At 46.3% G+C, this 17,957-nt stretch overlaps 1 protein-coding gene across 1 annotated transcript in view; it reads left to right on the top strand.

Annotated features, from left to right (window-relative positions):
* The first annotated feature begins 209 nt into the window (after positions 1 to 209).
* The window catches only part of KAT2A (lysine acetyltransferase 2A), a 37,179-nt gene continuing 19,431 nt past the window's right edge, over positions 210 to 17,957 (top strand). The window contains 13 exon segments of the mRNA XM_081166260.1: positions 210 to 263; positions 265 to 522; positions 2,589 to 2,712; positions 4,392 to 4,537; positions 5,882 to 5,971; positions 6,278 to 6,459; positions 7,473 to 7,664; positions 8,644 to 8,750; positions 10,475 to 10,585; positions 12,123 to 12,259; positions 13,329 to 13,537; positions 15,749 to 15,875; positions 17,062 to 17,172. Of these exon segments, the coding sequence (XP_081022386.1) occupies positions 225 to 263; positions 265 to 522; positions 2,589 to 2,712; positions 4,392 to 4,537; positions 5,882 to 5,971; positions 6,278 to 6,459; positions 7,473 to 7,664; positions 8,644 to 8,750; positions 10,475 to 10,585; positions 12,123 to 12,259; positions 13,329 to 13,537; positions 15,749 to 15,875; positions 17,062 to 17,172 (1,833 nt within the window). The 5' untranslated portion in view covers positions 210 to 224.

The following is a 17,957-nucleotide window of genomic DNA, read 5'->3' as shown; positions in this document are numbered from 1 at the left end:
CCATATTTCTACACGAGTAAACAGCATTCATCTTTTCTTTTTTTAATCTTTGTTTCAGTAGGAACAGAGGTCACGTTTCCCCTTTTCCCACCGCACCTTGATTCTCCTTTTCAAGTAGTCCGATACCTGCGGAACTACATCACCCAGCATGCAACTGGTGGCAGGGGGGAGCTGCTGCGTAGCAGCCTCCAGCCAATAGCCACACCAGAACCCCTATCCTGCACATGCGCAGTGGCGCCCACGCGCCCACGCCGCCTCGGAGGGGTCCCGGGCATCATGGCGGAGCCGGAGGTCTCATCGCAGGCTAGCCGGGCCCCGCAGGCTAGCGCTCCCTCCGTCTCCACAGTGTCTGCGGCCACGGCTCCGCCGGTAGTGGGAGGAGGCGGAGCCGGAGGAAGCAGCAGCGATCCGGTTCGCCCGGGGTTGAGCCAGCAGCAGCGCGCGAGCCAGCGTAAGGCGCATGCGCGGAGCTTCCCGCGGGCAAAGAAGCTGGAAAAGCTAGGGGTGTTCTCAGCCTGCAAGGTACGGGGGCCCGGAGGGATCAAAAGACTGGGGATTCCTCCCGGCTACGTGGTCCAGCCATAGCTGCATCCTTTCTCTAGACCAGAAAAGATGTTGCAGACATAGAAGCTGCATTTGTTTGTCCGGGATGTTCCTTTACGTTTTTAATCGCCCATATCCCGGAATTCTATCGGCAAATGGCAACAGTTGGAAATAAATTGTTTTTGGATGTAAGGAGCTGCCTAACAAACCATGTGATCCACACTGTCTGCTCTGATTTTTTGGTAATGGGCCTCCGTGGTTTAAGGCAAGGTCTTTTGGATTATGCCTGCCTGAAATCTATTGCCTGTTGATGCCAGGGAGTGAACCTGGAATCTTCTGTTTATTATATTTTGCTCAGCTATAACCCCATTTTAAAAAAATAATACAGTAATTATAATATGCATGTTTAGAAAACAATCATGAAGTGAATCTTGAAATATGTAGTATCTCTTGCTCAGTTGGTAGAGCGTGATACTCTTAATCTCAGGGTTATGTGTTTGAGCCCCACGTTGAGCAAAAGGGGCAAGGGGTTGCAAGGGGTTGGATTAAATGATTCTTGTTTTCCCTTCCAATTCTTCTAAAGCCTTGTATCTGCCCCACCTGAAAGAGCAGTACTGAGCTTTATGGCGGGAAGCATGGTGTTGGTCATAGCTGTTAATTCTAATCATGAAATTCATTTCCACAAAAAATGAAGCTATTGCAGCACTTCCAATTGTGGTCAGTGCTATTCCAAATCATGAGTGGCCCCACTGAAGTTAATGGGCATGACTGACTATTCATTAATTTCAGTAGGTCTACTCTTGAGTAGGAATAGCATTGGATACAACCTATTATGCCTGATCTAGTACTAAATATGTGGATGAATCAAAGGAAATCAGTATCTGGAGCTTTAGTGATGAAATGGAACTTGGTTTTTTCAGCTTCCCACTTCTGGTAGTTGTGCATCTCTGCTCAAGGATTCCCGTGTCCCTTTTCTGCAGTCAGGCAGATGAAGTCATTCCCACTGTATCTTTGCAAACCTCCTTTTGCAGTCGTTTGCAGCAGCATAGTGATATGTGTGGGTAGCGACTGTGCATTCTGTAACAGGCACCACATAGAATGGCTCTGTTCTGCCTTAAAACAATGAGGGAACCGATTAAGTTGCATAAACATTTTTGCATCCCCCCTCCCCATTTTTAGTGGCTGTGATTTTATGGGAAGCAAAAATGGACACAGAAAGAGGGAGGAAGCACATTCCCATTGCCTTGGCCACCTGAGTCAACTTTCCTCTGTGCTGCGGCAGTTCAGCACACTGAAGCGGCAAGTGTCTGCTCAGACGCTCATCCAAGTATATAGGTCCTGCCTGTCTGCACTGTGTTGCTGTCTGTGGGGTGCATGCTGCACCTGCCAAAGCACATTCTGGCACAACTGGAGTCTGATAGGGGCTTCAGAGAGATGCCATTGCATCTCTGTTTACTCATACTGGTCTCAATAAATAGTCAAATCTGACTTGCTCTATAATACGTCATCATGTCTGCTGCAATAAATTTCTGATTGGATAGGATCTCGCAGTGATGGGAAAGGAGGTAGCTCTGTACATTAAATAATTTTTTTAAAAAAATGGTGCAGAAGCAGATCAGTAGAACAATGGCTGTAAACAGCCAGGGAAAATGAAGCCAAAAGGGGGTGAAATTTGGTGTGTTTCCCCTGAAACCCAATCCAGGGTACATTTCACATAACAACAACAACAACAACAACAACAATAATAATAAATTTTATTTATATCCCGCCCTCCCCAGCCGGAGAAGGGCTCAGGGCGGCTAACAACAATAAAACAGTACAAAAGTACAGCATAAACAACACTCTAACAACATCCCTTGAAAGCACCTTTTCTTTTTGCCTTAAACATGTCTGAGTGAAAATTCAGCATGGCTCTGCTTTTATTAAAGCAGCTTTTTACCTGTAACGTATTAGTTATGGTGTTCATGGATGTGAGCGTTGCCCCAGTTTTTTCTACACATAGCCTTGCTCTCTCTCTCTCTCTCTCTTTCTCCCCACTCCTCCAGGCTAATGACTCTTGCAAATGCAATGGGTGGAAGAACCCAAACCCTCCCACAGCCCCCCGTATGGACCTGCAGCAGACGGTCACCAACCTCAGCGAGCCCTGCCGTAGCTGTGGGCACACGCTAGGTAACTCAGCAAGCCTCTCTCTCTCTCAGGCTGTTTTATTCCCAGCCCAGGTGAAGGCACTTGGGAGTCAGGAAGAGGACGTCCCCATCAAGTCTACCACCAGCAAAAGTGATGCTGTACTGTGAAAAATGCCCTTCTCCTCTGCCATATATGAAGCATCCTTTATTAGTTGCTTCAGACATCTGCTGGAAACGTGTTTTTGCCCAGGCGTTCCCTGACCCATAAAATTGGACCCTGTTACTTCTGAATGCCTTATTTTGGCTGTTCCTACTTTTATTTGTTTATTAGTATTTATTTTGACAGCTTATATACAGTACTGCTTAGTTATGATTGTCTCTAAGCAGTGTACGAAAAACCTTTTTTAAAAAAGGGTAGGGACCGTGTCCCTGCTCGCTTTGCCCACCAATCCCACTTGCTTTCCCCATGGTGTGCAAAATCCCCACTCCCCCACCATCACCCCACTATCCTTATGATGAACTGCATCCTTACATTTGTATTATATGTGAAGGTAAAAAAAGAAAGCGCTCCTGTTCTTTGGGTGCCAAATTCCATATTGGATATCAGACTTTATTTGGTGGTTATTTAAAAAAAATTTAAAAACAGTTTGTTTCATTTTTATCTCAGTCTGTCTCCATCAAACTCAGGCCAGTGGACGTGGTTCCCCCTTTCATTTTATATTCACGACAACCCTGTGAAGTAGGTTAGGATGAGAGGCAGTGACTGACTCAAAAGTCATCCAGTGTGTTTTGTGACTGAACTCACTGCCCTCTGTCCTACTTTAATACTCTGACCACTATACTGTACAACAGGGGTGGACAATGACTGGTGTTCAAATGTTTGTGTGTATCATCTTTTATGACAGCTATACCCTGTACTTTAGCCAAAAGACGTCTCTCACTGAGATCTTTACTATTATGGTCCTGGCACTGCTCACGGGACCAAAAACTTCTAGGGTGGCCAGGCGCGGTCTTCCAGGCCTTGAGACTCTCCCTTAGGTCACACCCCTCACCAGTCCTGCTCTACACCCTCCATGCCTGCTTTGCTTCTCTGAAATGTGATCTTGAATTCTTGAATTCCCTGAGTGGAAGTGTGTGTGTGTGTATCTTGAAATCTCTGGTTGCTGGCATGTATCGTACTGTACAAAGGTAAGAGTTGCATCTATTGCTTAGATTTCATTTGCCTTTAGTCACACCCACCACTGGCCCGTGGCCCCCAGAATGTCGCCTGCAAAGGAATGTGGCCCTCAGGCTGGAAAAGTTTCTAAAACTGAGTTTCCTGAAGTTGGGTCTCCAGCTATTTTTGGACTACAGTTCCCATCATCCCTGACCACTGGTCCTGCTAGCTAGGGATGATGGGAGTTGTAGTCCAAAAAAACCCCAGCTGGAGACCCAAGCTTGGGAATCCCTGTTCTAAAAAGACATGGCACATGAAGAAAAGGGAATGGGGAGGCCAAAAGGAGTTGTAGTCCAGCAACAGCTGGAGGGCCACAGGTGCCCCTTCCCTCCTGGACAGAATGTTGCACACAGCAGACCTATATAATGTAGATAAGCCCCACTAGTTGCTAGATAAAGAGGGTATCTGGATGGTGGCGGGGTGGGAGGTGGATGGATGATGAGCCTTTGTTGTGCTCCATCCCATTTGGGTTAGACCATGACCTGATTTCTCTCACCTGCCCTCAGCTGACCATGTGTCTCACCTGGAGAATGTCTCTGAGGAAGAGATCAATCGGCTTCTGGGGATGGTAGTAGATGTGGAGAACCTTTTCATGTCAGTGCACAAGGAAGAGGACACAGACACCAAGCAAGTTTATTTCTACCTGTTTAAGGTGAGCTCAAAGAGGAATAGTGCATTGCAAAATGTCCACAGTGGTGGTTGGGGGTTTTCTGGTGGGGCAGGTGGTAGGGAGAGCAGAAACTCAGCTGAATACAAGGAAGTTCTCAAGATCTTTTAAGTGGCTATTTCACATCAATGCTTTGGTTGTTGGTTTTTTAACTGCATTTTTTATTTGTTTTCAAGAAATACACACAGAAACAAACATTGTACATATAAGCTTGGAGTAAGTTGATGTTTTATGGATCTGTTGTTGATTTTATCCTTATACATTGTACTACGCCTTGCTGTATTTTTATGAAAATGTAGATTATAAATTCGTAAATGAAATAATAGCAAGAGTGCTCCCAGAATACATAAAGTACAGAAAGGGGACTGCAGCCACCACCCTTGCAATGTATCCATGCAGTTCTGCAGATCAGCTCGGGCGAGTGCTGCTTTTGTTCCAGAGGGTGTGGACTTGCGAAGATGGTTGCATGAGCTTTGTGTCTTGATACCATTTTACATTTGCTCAAGATCCTATGCCTTCCACTCCCCTGCCCCCAACTTCGTTGTTGTTTTGTTTTCCTTGTCATATTAATTCCCATATTTTCTTGTCTGCTTAATCGTGGCAATAGTTGGTTCTGAAATACTAATGCAGAAATAACTGGAGACCAGTGTTGAAAAGTGTGGGAGCATAGGAAGATGTCTTGCGTTGAGCCAGACCACCGGTCCCTTGAGTTTAGCATTGTCTGTGCCAAGGCTGGGGAGCCTATGGCTCGCCATTTGGTGTTGGGCTACCACCTAGTCATCTTTGAGCATTGGACATGATAGTTGGGGCTGCTAGGAGTTGGAGCCCAGCAACACCTGGAGAGCACAGGTTCCCCAGCACTGGCTGGCAGCAGCTCTCCAGTCTTTCCCGGGCCTACCAGGAGATGCCAGGGTTTGAACTTGCGATGCGCTGGCATGGACTTGTTGTGCACCTTAGATGGAAGCCATTCTGAACAGATTGTGGGCATCCCACATACCTTGGAACATCTTAGACAGAACTAGTAAAACCATCTCGAGGAGGATTTGAAATAGGAGCGACAGAAGGAATAGAAGAATATAGTATCAACGTGTTGGTATAAGAGAGAGAAGGTATTGTACAGCAGGGGGGAGGAATTAAAACACCACGGAAAATGGAGTGGGAAGTCGAGAAAATATAAATTTATTAGGTATTGAAGTAAATATGTCAAACTTTTGAAAATTCAATAAAAAATTAATACCAAAAAAACCCCCTACAAGGAAATATAATGGGTGATTCCCCCCGCCTTTTTTCCCTTGAGATTAAAACAATTTCTTTCCCCCCTCTCCACAGCTTCTAAGGAAATGCATCCTCCAGATGAGCCGCCCGGTTGTTGAGGGCTCACTCGGAAGCCCCCCTTTTGAAAAACCAAACATTGAACAGGTAAAAAGATGCCTTGAGAGATGTAAAATGCCAGGGTGCATCTAAAACACATGTTTGGCTCCCTGTGCCTAGAAAAGAAAAGGCTGTATTCCCCTCACAGAGCTACAATTCTCAGAGTAGTTTAATTAATCCCTCTTCACTGGGAACTGTGGGAATGGTTGCTCTGTGAGGGAACTAGGGGGGCTCCTAACAACTGTATAAATCATAATTTGGGGGGTAGGGCTCAGATGGCAACCCAGTATGCCGGAGACCCCACAGAAGTGTAAGGCTGCTATAGCTCACCTGGCCTTCTGTTCTCCCTCTCAGGGCGTCTTAAACTTTGTGCAGTACAAGTTCAGCCACCTGCCCCCTAAGGAGCGACAGACCATGTTTGAGTTGTCGAAGATGTTCCTTCTGTGCCTAAACTACTGGAAGCTGGAAACGCCGTCTCAGTTCCGCCAGCGCTCACAAAATGATGATGTGGCAACGTACAAGGTTAACTACACCAGGTGAGCTGGGGGAAGCGAAGAAAGCAGAGCCCAAGTCTTAACTTGTGTCGGGAAGTTTTTAATGTTTGACGTTTTATTATGTTTTTATATGTGCTGGAAGCCACCCAGAATGGCTGCGGAAACCCAGCTAGATGGACGGGGTATAAATAAAATAATAATAACAACAACTATTATTATTATTATTGTTTATTATTAGCAGCAGGGCTAATCTCCAATGACTCATTTGCATTGTCAAGTGTGGTTTGGTGACTTATTGATGAAGATTAACGCCTCTTGGCAATTGCATTTCCATATTTCTTTAATAACTACAGCAAAAAAACAACTCAATGCTTCTCAGATGGGAGCCAGAGGTGAAGGGAGGGAGCTGATCCTGCAGCAAGCAGAGTCACTTTTCATTCAAGAAGTCATAGCGACTGCCGAAACTCTGCTGCCCTAATCATGAATGCTGCAGGGGAGTACAGTTGTACCTCGGCTCCCAAACACCTTGGGAGTCAAACGTTTCGGCTCCTGAACAATTGAAACCTGGAAGTGAGTGTTCCGGTTTTCGAATGCAGCCAATCAGAAGCCATGCTTTGGTTTTCGAACGTTTTGGAAGTCAAATAGACTTGTGGAACAGATTCTGTTCAACTTCCCGAGGTACGGCTGTATATGGGACGTTCTGACCTCAGCAAATTTTCTTCTCCCTCTGGCCACCTACCCCCGTTGGCTGATTTTTAAGAGGGCGTCTGAGATGGCCTGTACTCGTTCTCCACCCGAGATGGTGCTGGATTGGTCCCCTAGTCCACACAGGCAGAGAGAAATGGAGGACTGCATTGATTCAGTTGTATGTCAGGATTCGGCCGATTCACCTGGAGGCATGTGCACTTGGGGAGGTAGAGGAGGTTTTCGAGGAAACCCAAGTTCGGAAAGAAAATGTTGGGAAACGCTGCCATGACCTAATAATTCCATTTCCCCCTGTTGTGCTAATAAGTCCTCGCTGCCTGTGATACCTCTCTGGCTTTCCCTCACCCTAGGTGGCTGTGCTATTGCCACGTCCCCCAAAGCTGCGACAGCCTCCCACGCTACGAAACCACCCAGGTGTTTGGGCGCAACCTCCTCAAGTCCACTTTCACGGTGACTCGCCGGCAGCTGCTGGAGAAGTTCCGCGTGGAGAAGGACAAGCTGGTACCAGAGAAACGGACCCTCATCCTCACCCACTTCCCCAAGTAAGGCCAGTTCCATGAAGCTACAGGAAAGGGGGCTACGCAGCTGCAGCGGGTTGTGGTACCATTGTTGGTACCCAATTTAAAATAGGCCCATTGAAATTAATAGATTTAGTTGGATACAACACTTTGGGTGCAAAATGGCAGCTCTGAGGAGTCTGAAGGCATATTTCCCTCACAGAGTTACAATTCCCAGAGTTCCTTGTGAAGAGGGGTTGATGGTTAAACTGCTCTGAGAATCGTAGCTCTGTTTAAAGTGGTGTGACACTGACGGGGTGCCAACTATAAAGGGCTCTGGGTGCCCAAGCGCCCAGAAAATAGTTGTGAGTGCTCAGCACCCACACTGCAGGACCCCCAACACAATGTTTGGTGCCTTGGAAAGCAGTGGAAGTCATGTCCGAGGTCTCAGAACCTGACTTCTGGTGCCCCCGGAAGTCAGGTGCCAAGGCCAGGGGGGCGCACATGATGTCATGTCGCAGCGTGACATCATGGGCACCCATAACCTAGGATCCAAGTCAGCTGTCCTGGGCACTAATATGAATGTACACCACCGATGCCTAAATCTGGTGCATGATTGGCCAGTCCCAATTTCTCATTCACTTTCATGATACTTTGGCTCCAGCTCATGCATGGGATTATTCTTTGGTGACTTGGTGTCCTGCTAGGTTAGCCATCTCTTTAGCCCTCTTTAGTTTCCTGGGGACTAAGGCAATTCTGGGGGCCAGTAAATTGCTTTTCCCCAGTGACCTCTTTTGACCTGTTTTCAAAAAAGATGTGAGAATGGAGGCTTGAGGGAGACTCTCACAGCTACATAAGGTTGAGCATCATCTCCATTTTTAAAAGGTGGGGCTTTTAACCCAGGTGGGATTTTAACCCAGGGCTAAAGCTTGAAGTCTCTGCCCCCACTGCATTGACACTGGGGTTCATAAGACTCCTGTATATGTTTTGCCCTGCTGATTCCCCTCCATTTCTCCCTGCCCAGGTTTCTATCAATGCTCGAGGAAGAAATCTATGGGGAGAGCTCACCAATCTGGGAGGCCGACTTTACTATGCCGGCGTCAGAAGGAACCCCACTCGTTCCCCGGCCAGGTATGTATCTCTTGGAACCCTTTTTTGGCAGCCGTCTGTCCTCATGCAAATATGTGACACAGCCTTATGGTGGTCAGCTCTGACTTGCAGGAGCTTTCCAAAGTGTCAAGCAGGGGTCTTGCCCAGTCTTGCTACCCAAGGTTGTTTTAACTGGTGATTTGTACGTGGGGCCTGCTGCAATCAAAAAGGGGGGAAAACCTGTAGGTCTGCTCTGACTATCACTGGTATTGGCTACAACCCATAAATTCCCAATCAACTTTCTACTGATTGGGCTGTGTGGATTGGGCTCTCTGTTCCCTATTCATTTTGTCTCAAGATCCTGAACATCCACATTACAGCAGTCCACTAAGCGTTTCGCAAGACGAAATTAATTCGTTCCGCGAGTTTTTTCGTCTAGCGAATTTTTCGTCTTGCAAAGCACAAAATTCCATAGGAATGCATTGAAATTCAATTAATGCGTTCCTATGGTCAAAAAAAGTCCAAACAAAGCCAAATTTGGTACAACAAGAGTTTATTAAGTGCTCTTTAAAGTCACACATACTGTAAAGAGCATTTCAAAAATTGAAGGAACAATAAATTAAGTTTCTAAACATGACAGAAAAACATTTAAAAATCAACAAAGTGTACAGTACATTTTCTAAGACTCTGGGGGACAACTCGAAGAAGGTTCCTCTTCCACTCTTTGCTTCTTGCTGAAGAACCCCCTCCTCAACTATTCCCCCAGCCACCCACCACACAGAAATTCAAATCCAGAATTTTTTTTAAAAAACAGCAGAGTGGCCCAATGGTCACAGAAAATCATAAAAATGCAGGAAAAAAAACACAAGCTTCCAGATTCTTGCAAACCCCTCCTCAACTGTTCCCCCAGCCACCCAGCACACAGAAATTCAAATCCAGATTTTTTTTTAAAAAACAGCAGAGTGGCCCAATGGTCACAGAAAATCATAAAAATGCAGAAAAAAACACACGCTTCCAGATTCTTGCAAACTCCTCCCCAACACCAAGTCCTTGAATTCCAAACACCCCAACCCAAAATCCAAAAACTCCCCCAAAAAGTTTTAAAAGTTTAAAAGAAGTTTTGGAAAAGCTTCAAAAATCACCAAAGTCTTCAAAAACCTCAAAAAAGGCCACCACACCGCGTTCTATGAGTTGCTCCTCGAAGTCAAGTCACAACTGTATTAACGGTGTTAAGAAAAAGGAAACAAACTTGCAAGACGTTTTCGTTTTTCGTCTTGCGAAGCAAGCCCATAGGGAAATTAGTCTTGCGAAGCACCTCAAAAAACGGAAAACCCTTTCGTCTAGCGAGTTTTCCGTCTTGCGAGGCATTCGTCTTGTGGGGCACCACTGTATAAATGACCAGTGTGGGTTTAGCTTTCTTTAAAGATCCAGTCATATCCTCCAGCACTGTAGGAGATCCTGAAACACTCAAAGCTGATGGTCCTTAGACAGACACCCGAAGGTAGCATGACTGGAGAGGGTTGCAATTCAGCCCTCGTGGGTGGGTGCTATTTAAACCTCAGTAAAAAGGGGTAACCCATGCATGCCACCCTGAGCCCCTTAAAATAGGATATTTTAGGTATTACGGTGTAAGTTGGCTGCTTGTTGTGGCTATAGGTTATGTACCTGGGGCAGGTGAGGGTGGGTCAGACGATTCCTCCTTCATTTTCTGTTGCAGCTGCTTCGTGTCTTAATAGGGCTGTGTGTTCTTGTTTTTTTCCGTGCAGCAATCAGCACCGTTCCCGCAGCCAGCACTCCGCTCTTCAGCAAATCTCTGAGCTGCAGTTCCTCCTTGGCTTCCATTAACCTGGATGGCAGCTCATTGGATTCTGTGCCAGGTAAAGCCTGTAGTGTAGACGTATCTGGAGAATGTCCAAGCCAAACATCTTCAGCGAAGGGTTTAATAATAAGCCCTTGCTAGGAGACATCTGTTTTTCCCTTTGCAAAAGTGTTTCTTGAACAACCAGCCAAGAGTTTAGCAAATTTAGAAGGTTTTGTACTGAATTAAAAGCCGTTGGTTCATTCCTAGCCTCCTTGAGTCTGGGGGCACAGCTGGAAATTCAAGAAATATGAAAATAAATCCTGCTAGATCAGGAAAATGCCCCAACTAGTACAGCATTCTGTTCTCACAGTGGCCAACCAATAATAATAATAATAATAACTTATTTATACCCCACCCATCTGGCTGAGTTTCCCCAGCCACTCTGGGTGGCTCCCAATCAAGTGCTAAAAACAATACAGCGTTAAATATTAAAAACTTCCCTGAACAGGGCTGCCTTCAGATGTCTTTTAAAGATAGGATACAGTGGTGCCTCGCAAGACAAAATTAATTCGTTCCGCGAGTCTTTTCGTCTTGCGATGTTTTTCGTCTTGCGAAGCACGGTCCGTCGCAATTGCGCCTCTTCAAACGGCTTTAAGAAAAAAGCGAACAAACTCGCAAGACGTTTCCGTCTTGCGAAGCAAGCCCATAGGGAAAGTCGTCTAGCGAAGCAACGCAAAAACCGAAAAACCCTTTCGTCTAGCGAGTTTTTCGTCTTGCGAGGCATTCGTCTTCCAGGGCACCACTGTAGCTGCTTATTTCCTTCACATCTGAAGGGAGGGTGTTCCACAGGGTGGGCGCCACTACCGAGAAGGCCCTCTGTCTGGTTCCCTGTAACCTCACTTCTCGCATTGAGGGAACCGCCAGAAGGCCCTCGGCGCTGGAGCTCAGTGTCTGGGCTGAGCGATGGGGGTGGAGACACTCCTTCAGGTATACAGGACCAAGATGCCTTTGCGAAGCCTGCATGGACAAATTGAGTGCAACAGCACTCCACACTTGAAGATTCCCAGTAACCGGCATTCAGAAGCATACTGCCTCCAGCTAGTTGTGAAATACCCATTTTGCAGAAGAAAAACTGGGGATGCTCAGAAGCCACCCACCCACTGTCCAGTGAGAGGCAAACCACCAACACGCTCCAAATAAATAAAACACAGACAAAAGAAAACAGGTAACAGATAAGACCCCCAACCAAAAAACCCTCCTTTTTATAAATATAGATAAAGAAACATTGGGAAGGAGGCCCTGGTAGGCAGCATCTAAGGGAGCTGTGGTGCCCATGAGGGCCAGGTTTTGGAACCCAGCTCCACAAGTATTGTTTTACTCGCCATCCATTCATAAGCTATATTTAACCGTGTCTTAAATTTGACACTGCAGCTCAAAGCCACCTGTCACGTAGGAGTAAAACCCAGAATCAGATTTATGCATACGCTGTTTGTTAAAAAAGAGCGAGAAGTTAACGTTTCTGGGAGTTACATCAATCACTTCAGCCTACTATTATTTTTTGGGCATAGGCGTAGATAGAGCCTGAGGCCTCATTTCTTTTCCCTGTCGCACAGGTGAGAAGAGGAAGCTTCCAGAGAGCCTGACGCTGGAGGATGCGAAGCGGATTCGCGTGCTGGGTGACATCCCGATGGAGCTCGTAAACGAAGTGATGTTGACTATCACAGATCCAGCAGCCATGTTGGGACCTGAGGTATGGCAAGCAGGAGGGGCATAAATGAGTGGATATTCACCAACTTTTTGGGAATCAGTTTTTAGTCTGAGGGACATATTCTTTTGGGGGGCAACATTTCAGGTTTCATAGGCCGCTGCTGGCCAGGGCCAAAGGCAAAAGTGAATGTAAATTTTACCTTTGTGCAGCAGGCTAGTTTTTGCCCACACTCAACTCCTCTTTCTCCTCCATGCCATGACACATTCCAGCCAGACAAAAGACATTGGAGAAGGGCGCAGGCCCCTCAGGAAGGGGTGTGGCCTGGGGAGAGTCTGTGGGGCTAATAAAAAGGCTTAGTAAGGCACATTTGGCACAGAATACAGCAAACCAATCTCAGCAGTTGTCACGCTAATTGTATGGTTCAGTTCCGGCCCGTTGCATGAACCCAAGCAGATCTTCGGCCCCAAGTACTCATGGAACTTTAGGGAGAGACTTCCTAGGTTGAGACACATGAAATAACATTATCTTGAACTAGTGGTGGGGTTTTTTTTGGTTAAAAACAACAACAAGAGGTTCTGCTCCTCGTACACCAGCATGGTGTAGTGGTTAAGAGCGGTGGACTCGTAATCTGGTGAACCGGGTTCGATTCCCTGCTCTTCCACATGCAGCTGCTGGGTGACCTTAGGCTAGTCACACTTCTCTGAAGGCCCTCAGCCTCACTCACCTCACAGAGTGTTTGTTGTGGGGTAGGAAGGGAAAGGAGAATGTTAGCCGCTTTGAGACTCCTTAAGGGAAGTGAAAGGCGGAATATCAAGTCCAAACTCCTCTTCTTCCTCCTCCTCCTCCTCATCATCATCATATATACGCTTCCCAAAGATTCAAGGAAAACAATTTTCTCTGACCTTATCTTCCCTTAATTAGCTTGTGACGCCTTCCAAGTTGTTTTTTTCCAGGTAGGCAAAGCCATGAGTCAGATCACAAGTTAATCCCATCATCCACAGACCACATACAGGTTTTATTTTTTTAAAAAAAATAATGGTCCATTTCCTTCAGACCTTGCATGTTAGCATTAACGAGTTCTGCCAGTGTTCTGTTTTTCCTTTGCTCCCAGACCAGCCTGCTCTCCGCCAATGCAGCCCGGGATGAGACGGCCCGCCTAGAGGAGCGCCGCGGCATCATCGAATTCCATGTCATCGGCAACTCGCTCTCGCAGAAATCCAACAAGAAGATTCTCATGTGGCTGGTTGGGCTGCAGAATGTATTTTCACACCAGCTGCCTCGGATGCCCAAGGAGTACATTACCCGTCTGGTTTTTGATCCGTAAGTTGAGCAACGGCCCTGGTTCGTCAATGGTTGCGGGTAGGAACAGGTGTGTCATAAGACAGGTGCTGTATTAACACCACAACACCAACCCCCCCCCCCCGCCCAACCCTGAGTCTTTAGAATTGGGAAAACTTAAAAATCGGTGCAGATTTATCAAGTAAAGACGCAAAGAATATGAACGTAGGGACTTGCTTCCAGAACTTTCAACAAAAGGTTTGCTGCCAAATTAGGATGTGAGCTGAGCCTCTGTTCAACAGCTTAGTCCAGTGGTTTTCAACCAGTGTGCCATGGCCCCCTGGGGTGCCTTGAATGATGGTCGGGGTGCAGCCGGCAACACTGGCCTCTGTGCCTCTTTCCTTCGCTCCCTCCTCTGATTCCCTCTTGCGTCTCCCAAAGGCTTGCACAGCATTTCGTTGCAGCAGCCCTAGCTACAAGCTCCCCAGATGAACAGTGCCTCTGGGGCTGGCCGGGGGTGCTTCCCAGGCCCCTGTGGGGCAGTGTGAGGAGGCATCTCTCCTTGGGGCAGGGTGGGCAGCTCAGAGACCAGGGGCAGCAGCTGCAGCTACCCAGAGGACTCCCGGGGGGGAAGGGGAAAGGATGCTGAGGGAACCCTCCACAAGGGAGGGGTAAAGGACTACCAGCTCTGCAGGCAAGGGGTGACAGAACAGAGCTGCTGAGCCCCACGGGGTGCCGCAGAAAGAATGTACAGTGGTACCTCTAGTTGCAAACGGGATCCGTTCCGGAGGCCCGTTCACAACCTGAAAAGAACGCAACCCGCGGGTCGCAATTCGCCGCTTCTGCGCATGTGCGTGACGTCATTTTGCATGTCTGCGCATGCGTGAGCGGCGAAACCCGGAAGTAACCCATTCCATTACTTCCGGGTAGCCGCGGGGCGCAACCTGAAAACGCGCAACCTGAAGCAAACGTAACATGAGGGATGACTGTAGTTGGTCAAGGGAGCTGTGGACTCAAAAAAACCTCTTACTTAGTCTCTTCTTCCCCCCTTGCTGTACTGTGCAATATCGTTTGTAAGTAAGTTGGCTGGACACAGTTCCCTCACAGTGTTCTGTGGTTGACCCTTCCTGCTGAAACGCCACCTGATTGACAGAAGAAAACCATGCTTAAGCAGAAAAAATAATTCACAATTCCTTTCTTTTAGTGTTCTGCACAATATATAGCCCAACACTGCTGTTTCCATCTTGACAAAAAGGCTATGTTTAGGTGTTAGAGCAGGGATGAGGACTCACTGTGGCCCCAGTGGTCAGGAGCTGTAGGGACTTGCTGGGAGTTGTACCCCAAAAGCACCTTGATGGCCACTGGTTCCCCATCCCTATGTTAGAATGTTTACGAACATTCTGCAGCAGCTCACTCTTCCTGGGTTGTAGGCAGAGGTGGCCTGCAGGTTAGTTGTGCCATACTGCCAGCGGTGCCTCTCCTGTCTATTCTGATAAAAGGACAGAGGGTTTATCCGCATTCAGGCTTAACCTTGTGTAACAATCATTCCTGCCTCCCTGGATAATTTCAGTTTGTTCAGGTGGAGCAGAGAAAACAAAGTAAGATCTCTCAAATTTCCAGGATTCTACAAGAGAAGCTCGGACTGTTTAAAGTGTGGGGGGCGGGATTGTTTGCAGATTACAGGCAGTCACTGATTGATTGATTGATTGATTGATTGATTGATTGATATGCCACCTTTTTCCTCCAAGGAGGTCAAGGTGGTGTCCATTCTTCTCCCCCTCCTCATCTAGTCCCCACAACAACCTTGTGAGGTAGATTAGGTGGAGAAGCAGTGGCTGGCCCAAGGTGAGCTTCATGGCCAAGTGGGGGGTTTGAACCCTGGTCTCCCACATCCTAGGCTAATGCTCTGACCACTATGCAACACTGCTGTATATCCCTTTATTCAATTCAGTCCAGGAAAGGTATAGAGTGGGATGAGAGAATAATGATGCTCAGCATTCACCTCATAGGAATATAGGAAGCTGCCTTATACGGGTCTGAATCAGTCTGTAGGCCCATTTTGCCCAGAATTAGCTATGCTGGCTGGCAGCAGCTCTCCCAGTATTTCAGACAAGAAATCTTTCCTAGCCCTAGCTGGTGATGCTAGGGTTTGAGCCTGGGGCCTTCTGCACGCAGAGCAGATCCCGTACCTCTGAGCTTACGGCTCCTCTGCAGTCCAGACACTTCCATTCATTGCTCTGCTTTTCTTCACAGCAAACACAAGACTCTGGCACTGATCAAAGATGGCCGAGTGATCGGCGGCATCTGCTTCCGAATGTTCCCCACCCAGGGGTTCACAGAGATTGTCTTCTGTGCTGTGACGTCCAATGAGCAAGTCAAGGTAGGGTTGCTGGAGGTGGGTTGTGTTACGATGTGGGGTGGGTGCGTTTGTGTTATGTGTATGTGTGAGTCTACCTGGCCAGGAAGGGCAATAGCCCAAGGTAAGGGGTGGAATTGAGCTCTACAGTAACATTCAAGATCCTGCAGTCGATCGTAAACAAGTGCAAAGCATCCAGAAAAGTGAGAGCAAATTTAGAAAGCGTTCACTATTCCCGCCCTCTAACTATATTGCTGTCGTTAATAAAGAAGTTTCTCTGTGAATGGAGGGCATATTGGGCAGGAATATGGGGAAAGGGATAGGCCAGAAATGGGTTCCTTCAAATTATTATTATTATTATTATTATTATTATTATTATTATTATTATTAATTTATTTATTTATTTATTTAACTATGTAACTTTTAGAAGACATCTGAAGGCGGCCCCGTCTAGGGAAGCTTTTTAATCTTTTATTATGTTTTTATATGTGCTGGAAGCCACTCAGAGTGGCTGGGGCAAACCTAGTCAGATGGGCGGGGTACAAATAATGAAGTTATGATGATGATGATGATTTCATTCCAGGGGACTCCTGAATTATCCCAAAAAACGGTTGGGGTGTGTGTGTTTAAATGTCCCGCTCAAGTAAACCACACTGCACTTATATGCATGTTGCATCTACATACCCATACATTGGGACCTGCAGCTTACTGTGTGGCATTCTGCTGTTCAGGATTCCACTCCTTATCCCTTCCTGGTTTTCTTTCCCCAATAGAAAGCATTACTCAGATTATTGCTCAGAAGTATTGCTTTTAGCATGCTCAGTCCACACTGAACTGTTTCCTCTCCCGTTCAAGTATGATAGGTATGTATCTGTCTACCTATTATACTGATACCTCACTTTAGATTCTTAATGCCAGAAGAATAGTAATTTAATTTCCTCAGAATTTTAAAATTTTCCCCTCAGAATTAATTAAAAATCAATGGTAATTTAATGTGCCCATGCTTATGGCATTCACTGTTCCATATTTATTACCTCAGAATTGGCCATTACTTACCCCAGAATCAATTTTAAATGGAACTCATTTAATTTTGCCATGCTTAATGATATTCTGGGTTTTCCTGCATGAATCCTCAAGTCATCAGATTCTTTCCCCCCCAGCGGTTTGCCACTCTCATTCTTTCCTCATTCCCTCTTATGTCTCCTTGTAGGGTTATGGGACCCACCTGATGAATCACCTGAAAGAATACCACATCAAGCACAGCATCCTGTACTTCCTCACCTATGCTGATGAATATGCCATTGGCTATTTCAAGAAGCAGGTACTACAGCATTGCTGATGAAGGTTTATTTAGGGCCAGCTTTTGCCTTCATGGTTCCATAAAGAACTCAGAAGTGCCTCTCCAATGGTCTCTGTGACAGGACTTGCAGTGAATTTATAATGGTTATTGAAATCTTGTTCATTCTGTTGTTGAACTGAGGCACTGTCAAGCAATTCCTATGAGGTATATTGTCACATGGTACTGCTTTGAAACTCAATAAACTCAATTTTGTTTGCCAATTGAATTTATTACCACCTGTAGTTTGATATATTAGGTTGGACCCAGACTTAATCAGTTGTCTTTGGTTCATGTTAAAATCAGTGGCTAATTTGCTCCATTGGTTTCGGTAGGGCAAAAGTGTTGTGCAGCAAACTCAGGCCCGATCTGTACTATACATTTAAAGCAGTCATGACTTCCTGGGAACTGTAGTTTGTTAAAGGTGAGAGTTGTTAGAAGACCTCTGTTCCCCCTCACAGAGCTACAATTTCTGGAGTTTCTTGGGAAGAGGGATTGAATGTTACAACAGTCTGGGAATGCTAGCTTTGTGAGGGGAATGGGGGGGTATCCTAACAAATCTAAACATCCTTAACTACAGTTCCCAGGATTCTTAGGAGGCAGCCATGACAGTTTAAAAGTGGTGTGATACTGCTTTAAATGCATAGTGCAGATGGGGCCTTAGCCTGGTTCCAAGTTGTTGTTATGTTGGCTGCATTGACTGTCTTTACTGTTAGCTGCTTTTTGGTTTCCTTTTGAGAGAGAGAAGTGGGTGGTTAATATTAAGTGAA

The sequence above is a fragment of the Podarcis bocagei genome (genome assembly GCF_964188305.1).
Source record: "Podarcis bocagei genome assembly, chromosome: 13".
NCBI classification, from domain to species: Eukaryota; Metazoa; Chordata; class Lepidosauria; order Squamata; family Lacertidae; genus Podarcis; species Podarcis bocagei.
This window is presented reverse-complemented; position numbering and strand designations above follow the sequence as displayed.